The 15,072-nt window shown below is 45.6% G+C and overlaps 1 protein-coding gene across 4 annotated transcripts; it reads left to right on the forward strand.

Moving 5' to 3' along the window:
• The first annotated feature begins 404 nt into the window (after positions 1–404).
• Positions 405–15,072, forward strand: SMIM11A (small integral membrane protein 11A). 4 transcript variants are annotated; one of them, XM_019528891.1, is made up of 5 exons: positions 480–507; positions 1,522–1,570; positions 5,395–5,491; positions 10,307–10,487; positions 14,900–15,072. In XM_019528891.1, exons 3-4 carry the CDS (start codon positions 5,471–5,473, stop codon positions 10,472–10,474), a joined length of 189 nt encoding a protein of 62 aa, XP_019384436.1. In that variant the 5' UTR covers positions 480–507; positions 1,522–1,570; positions 5,395–5,470; the 3' UTR covers positions 10,475–10,487; positions 14,900–15,072. The 4 variants fall into 4 exon arrangements, with proteins under 4 accessions (XP_019384435.1, XP_019384437.1, XP_019384436.1 ...); XM_019528890.1 differs by lacking the exon at positions 1,522–1,570 and having other exon boundaries at positions 405–507; XM_019528892.1 differs by lacking the exon at positions 1,522–1,570 and having other exon boundaries at positions 470–507; positions 5,424–5,491.

The following is a 15,072-nucleotide window of genomic DNA, read 5'->3' on the forward strand; positions in this document are numbered from 1 at the left end:
CCTGCCCTTTGGGCAGGGGGCTGGACTCGATGATCTCCCGAGGTCCCTTCCAGCCCTAATGTCTATGAAATCTATGAAATCTATGAACTCAGACCTAAATTGTTCTTAAATGTCACATGACCTTGGTTTTTAAGGCTCAAAAAGCAGACAGCAGGTACACTTGTAAAAAGGCATCTATCTTCCTTATGGAGAGGATACACAGGGCTGTTATTAGGAGATGTTGTGGGTTTCCTTTCTTTTCAAGACCCAGAGACTGAGCTCTATGAGTAACACCTCAGCAGTTGTCACTCCACAGTACCAGTTACTGCCATTCCTGGGGTTAAACCTGCCCAGGCTCCCAGCCTGTCTTTGCTTGCACTGGAAAGGGGGATGGAGAATGAAGAGTTACCAGCCTGGTTTCTTTTTTACTGCAGCCTTCTGGGAGCTGTAGTTTGCAAGCCATGAGACTGCTGGGAACTGTAGTGTGGTTTCGCTTGCCCTGCCTGCTTAATGGCTGCTTGCTGGAAGGTAATGTATTGATCCGTTTCCTTCGGATATCTTTGGGGTTTTTGAAATCAGCAAATGACTCAGCAGCCTGGGGTCGTCTGGGCCTGGATGTTGGCCTCTGAGCTGACAATGCAAGCTCAAAAAGAAGTGTGTTTCGAGGAGAGTCACGTTGCTCTCAGGGCAGGATGGGAAACAGACTGAGCTCCAAAATTGGTTAAACAAGGAAGCACACCACGAGTCCCCTTCTTCCCCCATCTGGCAACTGCTAAACAAAGTTGGCTGTTGTTTTAAAATTCAGTGGGAGCCCATTTGGCTGATTTTGTTGTCATCCCTCTGCACTGCTGGCGAGCCCAGACAGTGCTACCAAGTTCTGGTGCCTGAGACCCTAACCTGAAATTGGCCAGAGCCTGGATAGTTTCACTTTTGCTTGGTTTCCCTGTAAGTTGAATGAAGGAAATAAATAGCAGAAATTAGGATTTTAAATGGGGGGAAAAAAAAGCAGTGCGCCAAACGGTGCATGTAGAATTCGAGTGTAGTGGCGTGGTGGGGTGGGGGGGTCCCTAAGTGATGAGGAAGGACGGTGGCTGGGATACAGAGGACTGGGGTTGGGAAGGAAGGGTGGGTAGGGAGTCTAAGGTGGCCACGGCAGGACAAGATAGCAGAATAAGTATGGGTAAGGTAGTCAGTGAGTAGGGGAAATGCAGGCAGACTCCTAGAGTCTTAATATCACTGGGAAGATGTGGGAAGCTGGTGGGTGGTAAGAGGAAAGGTAGGTCCACAAGCCTGTTTGATATGTGCTGTTGCCTTTTGAAGAATGCTGGTTCACAGTCTCAGCCACCATGTCTCTGTCTGACTCTTGGGATATGACAGGCTATACTGCGTTTGTATCTGGCAAAAGCAATCTGGCATATGACTGTGAAGTGGTGCCCTGGGACACAGAGGTTAATAGTCTAGAGGACTGCAGGTTTTTGTTGTATGATTTTGACCCAGTTGCCAACTCTTTATATTTCCATTTGCTCTTTGTTTAATTTCCAGAGCATGAAATAAAGATCTGCCAGATGGACTTTTATTTCTGCAATTCCAGGTATGCAGATATTGGTGGTACTTTATGATGTGAATAATCCCTTAACATTGACTTTAGGTTAGGGATTATGGGACACATCTGCTGTCTATTGCATTGCTGTAAACTGGAAGGACTCCACCGCCCTCCCAGTGGAACGGCACAGCCTAGAGCAGGATGTGAATCTGTGTTTGAGCTGCAGGTATACAGGGAGCTGGCTGTCCTGAAGTCTGTCATCCTGTGTGATACGTGCTGTTGCCTTTTGGTTCACAGTCTCACTGTGTCTCTGTCTGACTCTTGGGATATGACAGGCTTCTGGGTTTGTGTCTGCCCACAAGACCCACTGTGGGGTGCCTAGTGATGCATGGGGCAACAAATGAGCCACAGCAGTGGGTACTTTACCTAATCAACTGATACAAAGTATATCAACTGTCTCTTTAAATACATGAATCAGGGAAAGGAGGGGGAGGGGCAAGGACAAAACATGTTTCTGCCTAGATGAAAAGAGGATAGTACTGGTCTAGTACAGGTTGTAGTCCGCCATCATCTAGTTCCTAGTACAGCCAAATGGACATGTATTTTGCATTTCTAGAAGCCTGCTGATAATCTTCTGTGAGCCTCAATGAATAAGTCTTAAAACCCCTTCTGCCTTATAGGCACAGTATGATCAATCCTGTATTTTACTGCTGAATAAGTAGAGGTACCAGCAGGCCAACCTATTTTCCTCAACCAGGATGATACAAAATGCGGGTGTTTCTGTGGTGCCTTGTTTCGTGTGTATTTATGGAAATTTGTACACAGCAGGTGTAATACTTTCTTACTCAGGGAGTGAGCAGATAATGATTTGGCTGTGAAGGTAGAGAAGAAGGACAGTCTATTGGATCAGGCCTAGGACCTGAGACACCAACATTGAATTATTTGCGCTGCCACAAACTTCCTGTGGGGACTTGGGCAAATGTTTTAGCCTGTCTGCTTCAGTTTTCCATATGTAAATGGGGTGGGCAGGACAGAGTCATCTTGCCTCACTGAAAAGTTGCGGGGATAATTATATTGAGCTGCTGCTGCAGTGATGGAGGCCATATGAGCACCTACGATTCATGGCATTTTAAGCCTGCTATGCACTTGTGTCAGCAAATACCCAAGGAGCACAGCAGTGGGGAACGTGGCCCAGGAAGCCTGCGGTGGTGCTCAGGGTGGAACCCAGCTCTCCCTCGCGTGCCTTAAGGCAAGACCTTCACAAGTGAAGGTAACAGTGACCTTCCTTATGCTGGGCCCACGTCTCCTTTTGTTATTGCTGTATTAGTCAAGGGAATTTACATTTTGAGGGCAACAAATAATCTCTGAGCATAGATGTTTTTAAACTCTGAGCTTGGCCTTATCTGCCTTTGAAAAGGCAAACATGAAACTTTGGCTGTTTACTTGCCTGCACACTTTAAAGATACCACAACCTTGAAAGCAGAGTAAGTGAACTTTATTCTTTTTCAGCCAATGAAGTTGTGCTAATAAATGTTTCTTTTGAAATGAGCAAAAGTGAATCCTCCCTTTCTCATTGTGTCTCTCAAACACACCTCCCTTTCTCACTGTCTGCCTCTCAAACACATATACACATACTTCTTCTTTTTCTGCCTGTGGATGCAGCCAACATTCACAAAGTCTGGCTCAAGATGAAGAAAGAGGAGAACCCAAAGGGAGATCAGTGGAGCCACTAGAGAGAATTGGTGTGTGCACTGACACATAGAGATGGCTTCAAAGCTAGTTTGCAACAGGGAATGAAGATGAGATTCTGAATAGGAGAGATCCCTGGACATGTGAGTTTCCCCCTCCCTATACACATACTTGCCCTGTATGTGACTTCAGTGCAGTTACATTTACATCATTTTGTGAGGAGAACAGACTTTAAACAGTGCAAAAACACCTTGCATGTTATGATATATCACTCAGGCTCCCTACCCAACAATTATTTCCGTACCCAGAAATAACCAGATCCCTGCTGCCTAATTGTCTCCAGAATTCAGGGAATTTTTAGAACCTCCAAATTCAGCCCCCTCTTTAGAGTAGTAAAAAAAAAAGAAAACCCATTGTACTTTAAGCAATTCATGATTATGAAGGGGTTAATGTCTGACAAATGCCATCCTGGCCCTTTGAAGTGCGGGGATACGGAATGCATGAGATGTTGTGGGTGCTTTAATTAGAGTGGCCTGAGAGCCACTCTAATTAAAGCACCCCTCTTCCCATCCCCAGAGCGAGTATAAAGATGCCCTAGCATTTTAAGGTAGATCTCTCTTAATATTCTTTTTTTGTGACATGGAGACTTCTTCATTCACAACGGCTATGATACTTTATTAAAGGTAGGAAATACAAAGGGGACACCACAAATCATAGCTTGCATACAAGCATGTAGATTGTCAGAAAGGCAGGTCAGGACTGGTATAGCTGGATAACAGAACACATGAGAAACCAGATATATACTAGAAGCCACTCTCTCCCTTTTTGTCTCTGGATTGCTTGTGTCAATCATGTGTCCTGGCTGGTGGAGTGGTACTGCTCTTCATCACACTGTATAAATTACACTCCTCAGTAATGGGGCCCAATGGAGAAGGCATTTCTTGACCAGTCTGAATGGAAGAGGGGCTTACGTATAACAGGCATGCTTATTTTTCCCAACAGTCCAAGTTGTAATGGAGGCAATCTGGTCTCTCCAGGGCATGACAGCTCAAGCCCCTTGCTATAGAAGGATCTTCTGTGGGAGTTTATCAGTGGTCCATTCCTTCAGTACAGCCAGTGTCCCAGCATCAGTGGTGGGAGGAGAGCACGCCTTCCTTTGATAGGGAAAACTAGGACATTTCTGCAGCAAGGAGGAAGACAGTTGGCAGGACACTTGGCTCCTTTGTCTTACAGTAAGATCTGAATGGCTGCTGTCAGGAGCTTGTTGTTGTTATTTGTACAGCACTGCAAGAGTACACAGCCCCCTCATCAAATTCTGACGGAGCTATGGTCTTTTTCCTGAAGATCGCACAGTGAGTCTATTGTTACACAGGCATGCATCAGGCACAGGCAGACAGCTGAAGGACGGGCAGGGCTTGAGTGGAGAAAGCTGTTTAATTTGGAAGTTTCACAACCAGTGAGAAAGCAGAGGCAGAAACCGAAGTGCAGCATTTCATCTATATGCAGCTGCTTCATGGTCATGTGCGTCCTCTCGAGCATTTCTCAGCCACAGAGCTGAGCGCTGAGAGTCAAACCAGGCATCTTGGGGAATCATGGCAATTAGTTATTTTCTCCTGCTTTATAACCTTAGTCTTATAGGGCTTTTTTATTGTCAAAAGAGCCATAGCCACATTTTCATTTCCCCCCAGATGATAAAGGCAAGAGACAACCCAGTTCTGGGCATTCAAGCTCTGAAAAGGACTGCTGGGATTGGGACCACGAATGTGCTTTTGATAGGGCTGGTGTTCTCAGCTATAACTCAAGCATGTAATGAGACTGCTTAATCTGCACACATGTGCAGACCTCATGCCTACAAAAGCAACCTGCATTGTGTATTTAGACAGAACAGCTGCAAGGATCCACTGTGCCGAGAAGAGACAGGGCCTCCCAGTTGCAAGCATACAACACCTGTTCCAGGCCCGTCAACCTTTTGCTCTGTGCAGCACTGCTACTGGATGCTGTTCCTGTCACTCGGGCAGCTATGAAATAACCCACTCGCTGCAAGAACCTTCCCAAATGTTCTGGGACTCCTGTAACAGTAGGCTAATCAGCATGACGGGCTAATGAGTTTGCCAGACGTATGGACTGTGGATGCATCAAATGCAAGCGGATTGGCTAAACTGTACTTTTTTTTATATCCTCAGATGAATCCAGCCCTATTGGTTTCTTACAGCTCTGACAAGCGTCTGTAGTGACCTGTGAATTCATCAGTGAGGCAAGATGGTGGCCTTTAACTGGAGGGTGAGGACATTTTTACCTACAAAACTGTTGTTGTTAGAGAGTGGGGTGTTATAATATAATTGGGTGTATTGCATACCAGTGTGTGTGTTCAGGTTTGAGGAGATTTAACCACAGCTCCATGCCCTTGGAGCATATACAGCTAATGTTTTCTTTCATATACGTTCAGTGCTGTGCAAGCTCACTTTTTGGGAGTACTGGCAGCGAGGACTGCTGCTATGGAAATCAGAATAATCGTGGACGTAGGCTGTGTCTTGCCTCCGCATTCACCCTCTCCACGTGGTGCTTCTGTTCCCAGGCTCTGCATCTGCTCTTTTGTCCATAGGCACCTTTTATCTCTGCACAGCGGATGCCCCACCCTGTTTGTCTGTTTACCTGGGCTATAAATGCTCTGGGTTGTGGACCAGCTTCCCATCTCAATCGTATACCTCCATTCATCCTCTGTGTAACAGGTTATATCATGCATAAGTTTGACTCAGTAATTGATCCACGTGCACATGGGTATAGCCCAGCACGAAGTATGCTAACAGTTGCAATATAGGCAATCAAATTATATTTAGCAAAACAGCAGTTCTAACCACCAGGCACATTTATATCTTTATGGACGTTATATAGCTACAGTTTAAACAGTAGCAAAACTTAGGGAGGGCAGTGGGTAAGCAGGAGAGCAGTGGCAACATGTAGGGAGTGCTGGTGCACCTCCTGACAGCAGCATTCCCAGACGGGGGGGAGGTGAGAGCACTGGTGCCCCCCTGAGAGTGCCAGCTGGGGAGTGAGCCAGGAGAAGCGGTTCTCCCGTAGTTGATCCTGCTGATTTGGAAGTGCCAGCGGCACGCTGCTGCCAGTTGTGGGTTGGCAGAATTGGTCAGCAGGGGACCCCCATCCCTCGGTTGCTGACTGCCTGCAAGTCCCGCCCCCCCGCCTGACTCAGGAGGCACCAGTCGCTCATGTGGTGGAGGGTGGGAACAGGGTCATGACCAGGGTACAGTTACACCACGTTATACCTCTGGGTTTAAAGACAGTATGACTTCTTACAGTTTGGGAGAATAATAGAGGATGAAATTCTTGCTGGGCTTTGTAGTTTGCAGTTGTAGATTGATACAGTCTAATTTCAGAGGCGGTATGTGCCACAGAAACTGGTTGGTATTATGAGAATCTTAAACTTGAGTGCTTTCCAGTTAGTACCTTTCTAGATAGCTAACCTTAATGGAATAGTACTATAAGAGTATTTTTGGTATTTAGTATTCAGATACTAGCAGTGCTGATTTTCAAGGGACTAGCATTTCCAGTAAGTCTTAACTGTCAAGTTATTTGGCACTGGGGAGCAGTAAGAAAGCACCAATTACATAGGCCTGTTAATGCTTGAAAATAGCAGGCAGGAAATTGTAGCATCCACAATACATTTCTCAAATTGAAATCTCTTGTTATTGGTTGTCCAGTCCTCTGCCTTCGTGATTGTTTTAAAGTTCTTTGTTACACAACTTTGTAACATCCTTTTTTAATAAGGCTGAAGCAGATGTCCGGTATTGCTGATCCCAACCACAAAAGTGAATAATGAGCCTGGCTACAAAATAGTCCTGAGATTTAGAGCATGAGATTTACATGTAAGAAGAGAATTTGGGTTTTTATTTGCATTCTGGTTTCTGAGCCTTTCACTTTTCTCTTTGAGAAAACTCACTCATATTCTGACTTAGGCAGCTGACTTTTCTTTAAAAACGAAGCCTCAGATTTCCACAGGGTCACATGACTAGGAGTTTGGACTTTGAACGAAACGCCAGCTATTGCAAGGCTCACTCATTATCTGTGCCTTGCAGAGGAGGATTTTCCACAAACATTTGTGCATGTGCAGAATATTTGCAGGATTCTGGACTTCATCTTGCTCTCTGTTGCCTGTCCCTCAATCCACTTGCTCGCTTCTACCTGCCCCCCTTGCCTCTGCACCCACCCTGCGATGCTTGTACCCTTTCATGCCTGCTGCCCTGCCACTTGCTCCCCTGCCAATACCTGCCTTCCACAGTACCTATGCTCCTGTGGTGCCTGCCCCACTGTCCCTTACTCCCCTGCTGCTGACCCCCATGCCTATGCTCCCTTACCACCTGCTCTTCCCTGCTAATTGTCCCCTGCTCGCAGTCTTCCTTCTGCCCCTGCCACTCCTACTCTTAGAGCCGGCCCCGGTCCTGGCCCGAGGTACTAAACACATACTGGCTCCAGCCCTGGCCCGGCTAGGGAGCAGCAGTTGTAGGGAGGCATAAGTGGCTAGTGGGTGGTGAGAGGCAGGGTGCAGACAGCAGGGGGGAGGCACGTGGGCAGACATAGCCAGAAGGAGGCGGCGGGGTCAGGTAGGGCATGTGCTGTGGGTGGGGCTGTGGGTCTAACCCTGAGTCTGAGTTGGGGGTCACATTGCAGCTGCCTGTTCCCCCCCAACCTTGTACTAGAATTCAAGACCCAACATGTCCTAAAAGGGGAAAAAATAATGTCTTGGATTCTAGTAAATATAGTAGTAATAAGCAACCACTAACTAATTCTATAATTTTTTGCTTGTTTTTCTGTTTTCCAAGATTCAAATATAAGTCAAAATGATTGGCTAGGCAGTTTTTTGTGGAGCTAGCATATGGTCTGTATCTTATTAACAAGCAGCTCACTGGGAATATTTTGTAATAAAGTTTTGAACTCTTTTGGCTGGAAACAGAAATCATTGTAACCTGAAGAGGCAGTTCAACACAGAAACATAGGGTTGTTTGGCAGGCTCTTCTTTTATGGAAAACTGTATTTTAGTCACAGAAAAGCAATTAAAAATAATCAGAATGTACTAAAGGTATTTCCTGGCTCATCTTTATTGCCAGTGTAGGGCAGCAATCATAGGCTTATCCCAGGTAAAATAAAACATATAAATAGCCATTGTTTGGCATATTCCCAGTGTTTCTAATACTGCTCTCAGTCTTGGATGTGTTTATTGGTATCCACCCTGTGGTACTCCTCTAGCAGCTACATTACATATTTTTGGCATGTACAGAACAGAAACAAGCGGGCAGGGTATATTGTCCCATCAGCATAGTCTGAGGTAATATGGGCATATCCTTTCATGGCTCCTTTCTGGAATGCCTGCTAGGAAATGAGATGAAAGCTCTTCAAGGTTGGGTGATCTGTGCCCCTTGTCATAGAGAGGAAGGATAGAGTAATGTTTTCATTTTCTTTTTGGGTTCACGATTTCTGCATGGTAGTCAGAAAGGCCTATTCCTTCTCATGAGAAAAGGAAATATACATCTACCTGTGTTTCAGTGGCTGACCTATCATATCCATGTTATCGAAAGCCTAACAACTCTTATTGCATGCCTTTGAAAACGTAGCTTTGCGTGAACACGAAGTGCTATTTACCTTCCTTATAAAACCCCAGTATCTACAGGTTCCAGTCATCATCCAAGAGACTTTATGAGAAGACAGTGTCTGTGATTTATCAAACACAGGCATACAACCCATAAGCTAAAATCACTGACTCAACCCTTGAGTTCATCAGTTTCATACATGGATATCCCTCTGCATTTCCTGATTTGGCTTCACACTACAATTACAGCAAATTAACATATTAAAGACCTTGGCCTGAAACCAACATTAGCCATTTCTTGGTGAGCTCACCTTTGAAACTGTTGAGCAGCTACCTACTGTCAGGCCCTGATAAGATGGTCATCAGTACATATAAAATGCTCCAAGGATGAGTAGACACTAGCGTAACTCAAGGAATGGGATACAAGGAAGGCACATGACATAGGATCTATCTAGAGTTTTAATTTATAAATATTTCCAGCAAATAATTATATCTTCAGGATCACAGGGTAAAATCCCAGCTCCACTGGCAACAATGCCATATCTGCTGTAGCGTACATTAACTTCTAGGAAAGCAGATACTCCTGAGTACTGCTTAGGATGGCAGACTTGCTCATGTCCAATGTCAGCGTCTGAACTGAGTGCAAGAGTTAGGTTTCAGCTCTGAACACTCACAATTATCACTCAGTGGGCGCATCTACATGGTGCCCTATGGCACGCTACATGGCCGTATGACGTGCTATGGTAACATGGCGATTACGTGAGTCTACACATGATTGCCAGCTACATTGCCATAGTGGTATGCTCCCTACTTATTGTGTGCTGGTATGGCAGCATACTGGGGAAACTGAAGCATGCGCTGCCTGTATGCTGCAGTACGGGCAGTTACTGTGCTGTGCTTTAGTACTTCCAAAAGGCAGTAGTAACAATGGTGCAGCAACAATGTCACCATACACTGCCGTGTAGACACGTCCAGTGTTCACTTTTTGCAAGTATCCTAAGGTAGTAACTTAAAGTGTGTTCTTTTCCTCCACAGCAGTCTTGCCATCATTTTCCATAAAGCATAGGGATATTGAAGGGAGGGATGTTTTTCGGAGGGGGGGGATATCTCTTATTGGATGAGAAAAAGATTACTTTAGGTTCAAAAGCTTATCTAAAATCCCTTCCAACCATGCAGTCATTCCATAACACACAATTCCCCCACAATATCCTTGCCTGTCACATGTTTCCTGGACTATCGTGGCTTCAGGATCTCTCCAGCACTACCACAAGGGATATGAACACAGTTAAAGCAAATTCACACAATCCTAGGGAAATAATTTTGAATGCTGATCTACATTTTCTAAAATTTCCCATGGGAAAAAGTATCAATTGCATTACCATAGCCTTAAACAACAGCATTGTCAGGGCTGCTAGTATCCCATAGATCTGCTTTAAATGTCACAGTTGCTCAAGTATTCTAGTAACTTTGTGTAAACATCTTGTTTTATATTTCAGGCTTTGGAGAATTTCCCCCTGTTGATGTACATTTTAGCTGCTAAAACATTAATTCTTTGCTTGGCTTTTGCTGGTGTAAAAATATACCAAAGAAAAAAGATTGAAGAAAGAATGAAAAAAGAACGTGAGGAGAAGCTGAGAAAGGAAGCAGACAAGAAGGAAAATTGAACCCTTACATGAGGTATAACATTACTTCGTGTATTAACATGGAGTTATGACATCTTTTTAAAGTCCATTATATTGTGGCTCAGATACAGGCTGATTCCAGGGTTATAGCTGTTATCACCATTTATGTTGTAGTCGCAAACGGTTCTTGCAATACTTTAGCACAGGGTTATCCAGCTGCTGACATGTAGGCTGCATGGGACCTTGCAAGAGATTAAGTTGTAGCCCCCAGACTCCTGCTGGGCAGCAGCACTGGTGCTGGTAGGGGTGGCTACAAAGAGCGGTTACAGCCACCCCATAATTCGCTGTAGCTCCCTGTCCCAGCACTGCCGCCCAACCCACCTGGCCCCTCCCCCTTGCCAGGAAGAGCCTGATGCAACTCTAGCTTCAGCCTACAGTAGCAGCCTGCCCTTGCCTCACACACAGATGTGGGGGACATGTGCCCCCCATGCCTCCACCACGGGTGAATGCACAGGCGGGAACTGCCTCCCCCCACCGCAACCCTGGATGAGTCACAGCTCCATGCTCTGCCCTGCCACACCCTGGCTGGGCAGAGCCTTCCCCAGCCCCAGCTCCATTCCCTCCCTTCACCTCAGGGGCCTTGATCTGCCCCCTCCACCCCATGCCCCTTCCCCTCCACCCCTTCCCCCCCACAGACTTACCAGCCGGATGCTGCTCCTCAAGTTAACAGGCTGTACTACTGGTTGTGTACATGCTGCGGCTGTGCACGTGCACAGAGCATTTATTGGAAATATTATTGCCCACATCAGCCAAAAAAGTTGATTGCTGATAATGTCAATTTTCCTTCTATTGGTGCTGATACAATATGGACTGATGTATCGCTGTACCTCTACTGGATGGATGTTGTATCAGAGTTAACTGATTCAGGTTAAATCAATTTATTGAACTTCTGTCCCAGAATCGATTCAGCTTCAGGCTTTTTGACTGTCTGTACTTAGCCCAAGAGAAAACCTAAGATTTCATTTAACTTAAATATACTACGTGTGCCAAGTGTGTTAGCTGGAACAGCCAACTCATCTCTCAAACTGTTCTCCCAGACAGACCTGTTAAACAAGTTATGCTACACAGTGGCTTTTGCACTTGACTGGAATGAAGCAGAACCATTCCTGGGAGTTTTTAGGAGTGCCCAGTTGTTAAAGGTCTGGACTAAGTTCTTAGAGATGGTGCACATTCTCCTCCCCACTAGTTTAGGAGGGAAGTGAGGATGCTTAGTACTTTGCACAGTCAAACCCGGTGTTGAGAATTTTAGTCATACTGGTAAAAGTATCAGAGTCTGTTATCTAAAGTCTAAGGCTAAGTACAGCCAGTCAAGAAGCCCAAAGCTGAATTGATTCAATCTTTACAGGTTAGTCTAAGGTGCGTAGATTGAACGGATAAGTAAGTGAACAAACATTCACTTTGGATTCTGAAAATGCAGCTGCATGCCTGCAATGGCTCAAGCCAGAAGCTAGGGGGCACTAGAGGATGCCTCCCTGCTCAGCTAAAGCTTGGGCCAAGGCTAGCTCACCCTTCAAGAGGGAGTTTGTGGGGGAGGTGCAAAGCATCCTGGAGTTAACTTGAATCTGGAGGGATCTGTGACACAAGTTCAATAAACTGATTTAACTTAAATCAATTAAGTCTGGGGTTCCTGATCTTCTCTGATAAAAAATTGCAAATTCTTTGATTAAAAAAAACAAAATCCACAGTTAAAATTAAACACTACTATGTACGTAGGTATCAGCCCTATAGCGCCCTGCCTCCCCCAGGAGTGCCCAAGCCCTGGCTGTTGCCTGTGGGAGGCAGTGGCTGCTGTGGCCCGAGCAGGGAGCCCGGCTTCCCCTTCCCCCATGGGGGGCATGGCAAGAGTGTGCCACCCTGGCGAAATGCCCCCTGCCCACCTGACAGCAGTGAGGGGCACAAACTGTACTGCTGCCCCTGCTGCTGCTGGGCACCTCATCAGGGTGTGGGGCTTACAGTGGCAAAGAGCTTCCTTGCCTGGCCCTGCTCTGGCCTGTCAAAATCCTGAGCTAGGTGTCCAGCTTTCCTTTTGCTCAAATGAATAGACACAAGCTCCTCCAGTCCAAACCAGATAGCACGGTAAGCCATTGCAAAGCACAGAAGAGAAGGAGCAACATTTGACATTCTGCCTCTCTCCCCATCTGGGTGATTCTCCACGGCCCTGAATTGCCCAGGAATTTGGGGGTGGGCTTCAGGGCAGGGAGCCTGAGCCAACAGTGGGCAGCCTGTCCCTGCCCTGCACATGGATCTGGAGGGCATGTTCCCCCTTGCCCCCTGCCCTGGGAGTGTGGGCAGCCAGCTTCTCTATATGCCGATTCACACCACTTAAGTTCAAGGTGTGATTTTTAAACCACTTTAGTTAGTCTGGTTTATTACAGGTCTAAGTCCATTAAAACCAGTTTTAAGCTAATTAGAAACAAGCCACCCAAACTGAAATGAGAGTGGCTCCATAGGGGTTTGCAATTGCTTGACTAAAGCAATCCAAGTTATAGATTAGGCCTAAAGACAACAAAGAACATAAGCACAAAAATAGCTTTTGGGATACAGTCTACACTGTCTCTACTCTGCTCTTGAGTTTGCCCCCAAAAAACCAAGTCCCTCCCACCCATTCACCCACCCATTCTTGCTCACCATGTTCCAAGTTTAGCACTGAGGTGTTAAGGACTTTCCAGGGGAGCCCCCACCTTGACACTCCCATGAAGAGTGGTGGTGGGCACTGTTGTACTGTCCTCACCATTACCTTTCTGGGTTTGGGAGCTGGAGCAGACAGGTAGCACCCTTTCTTCAGAAACAACCTTAAAAGAGGCCACAGAGCAAGCACATACCTACAGGGACTCATCTGGCAACATTGTGGATCTGATAGAAATACCAGCATGGTAGCTGTCAAAGTGGAGCAGGAAGGGAAAATCCCTGAGATACAGTGAGGAGAAAACAGTATAACTACTTTGGATTAACTCCTCTCCCTCCAACAGGATTTTTACTGCTTGTTGAGCACTATAACCAGCATAAGCATGGCAACCCTGCTGTGTAGTGCTGCACTCTGAGGGGGAGGATGGTTGTTGACAGAGGCACAAAGATAAAGCGGAAAGTGTTTTGAAGGTCTTGTATGTGTGGTACTTTCAGCTGATGTCTGTGAACGATTGGTTTATATACCAGGAAGATACAGAAGAACATTCTGTTTCACTGACTTAATAAGGATTTAGTAAGCTCTGGGGAAAAGATTTTTTATTATTATTAAATATAAATGCATCTTCTCATCAAGGGCTGGTGGACAGAGGTGGCATACAGATGAAGGGGCTTGCCATGCAAACCGTAGGGACATAGCACTAGTGAGGTGTGGGAAGTCTGGCTGTTGTGCTGGGTTGTGTTTACAAAAGCACATAGTTTTCCACCTCAGGGTATATCTATAGGGCATGTTGCAGTTCTATATAGACATCCCAGGCTAGCTGTACAACAGCTGGCTGAGGTATCTCAACCTGATACTGCCTCGTGTCATGTAGACACGCTCTGGTTAGCTCACGTTTAGACTGATCAGTACCACTTGGCTGCTTCCAAAACCCGTGGAGCTGTCGCCAGGACCAGGTACAGACATTACACTGTTACTGGTTTAAGTAATTGGAAACCAGTCTACCCATAATAGAACAGAAGTTTGGCACACATAGTCTGGTTTTAAAATGGTGGAACCTGGTCTAATATCCTTCCCCACCCCCCAGGGCAAATGTGTGTTTGGTTCACTACTGATCTAAACTATGCTGTTTACAGAGAACAGCATAACTTAGATCAACTTCAGCTTGGGCTTTTTTAATGTCTGTACATAGAAGGAAATATCTTGGTGCAAAGGACAGATATATTGGGGTCAAAGGCTTTGCATTGTTTGGCATCTTGTTGGATTTGGAATGGGAACTACATCTTGCAGTCAGTGCTACTAGATAGGAGCAAACATATTGGTGCTCAGCAAGTAGTAAAAATACTATTGGAGGGAATAGAGTTAAGCCAAAACAGTGGCATTTTCCATTTGTTCTTTGGTTCCAGAGCCTTGTCACAGCGTTGCTTTCTGAAGGAACTGTGCTATTGTGATAGATTAGGGAAGCCAAGGGATTATGGAGGAGGGAAAAGGGAAAAAAAGTACCATTGTCTATGCTACAGTGCCATCAAGCTCTCCCCAGAAATACTGGGACACCCATAGGGTTGGAGAGCTAATGTCTTCACAGGGGGGCTTTGGGGGAGAAATGAACACTTCAGCTCCCAAGATTGTTCTGTATTATCCCCAAGGTATCAAATCTGGAGAGCATTGTGTGTTGCTCCAGCCCTGATTTTTTCCACATGGAAAGGTAGATTTGGCTTATGTAACCTTTTGCTTTTCTCACCAGCTGGCCCATTGGTAATTATTTTTCTCTTCTCTCTCTTCAGACTTCTTGACACTTGGCAGCTTGCTTGGACCGTGCCTGAGAACTGAATGATGTGTGCGAAGGAATAAAACACACCAAAGTAATTCTTTCTTGAGCTGGATATTGACTTTTTACACACACAAAAGGCATATTTAGGGCTTTATTTATGCAATAAAGATTCCTTTGTCAAAGTGG

Source organism: Crocodylus porosus, unplaced genomic scaffold, assembly GCF_001723895.1.
Source record: "Crocodylus porosus isolate Cpor-Errol unplaced genomic scaffold, CroPor_comp1, whole genome shotgun sequence".
In the NCBI taxonomy this organism is placed as follows: Eukaryota; Metazoa; Chordata; order Crocodylia; family Crocodylidae; genus Crocodylus; species Crocodylus porosus.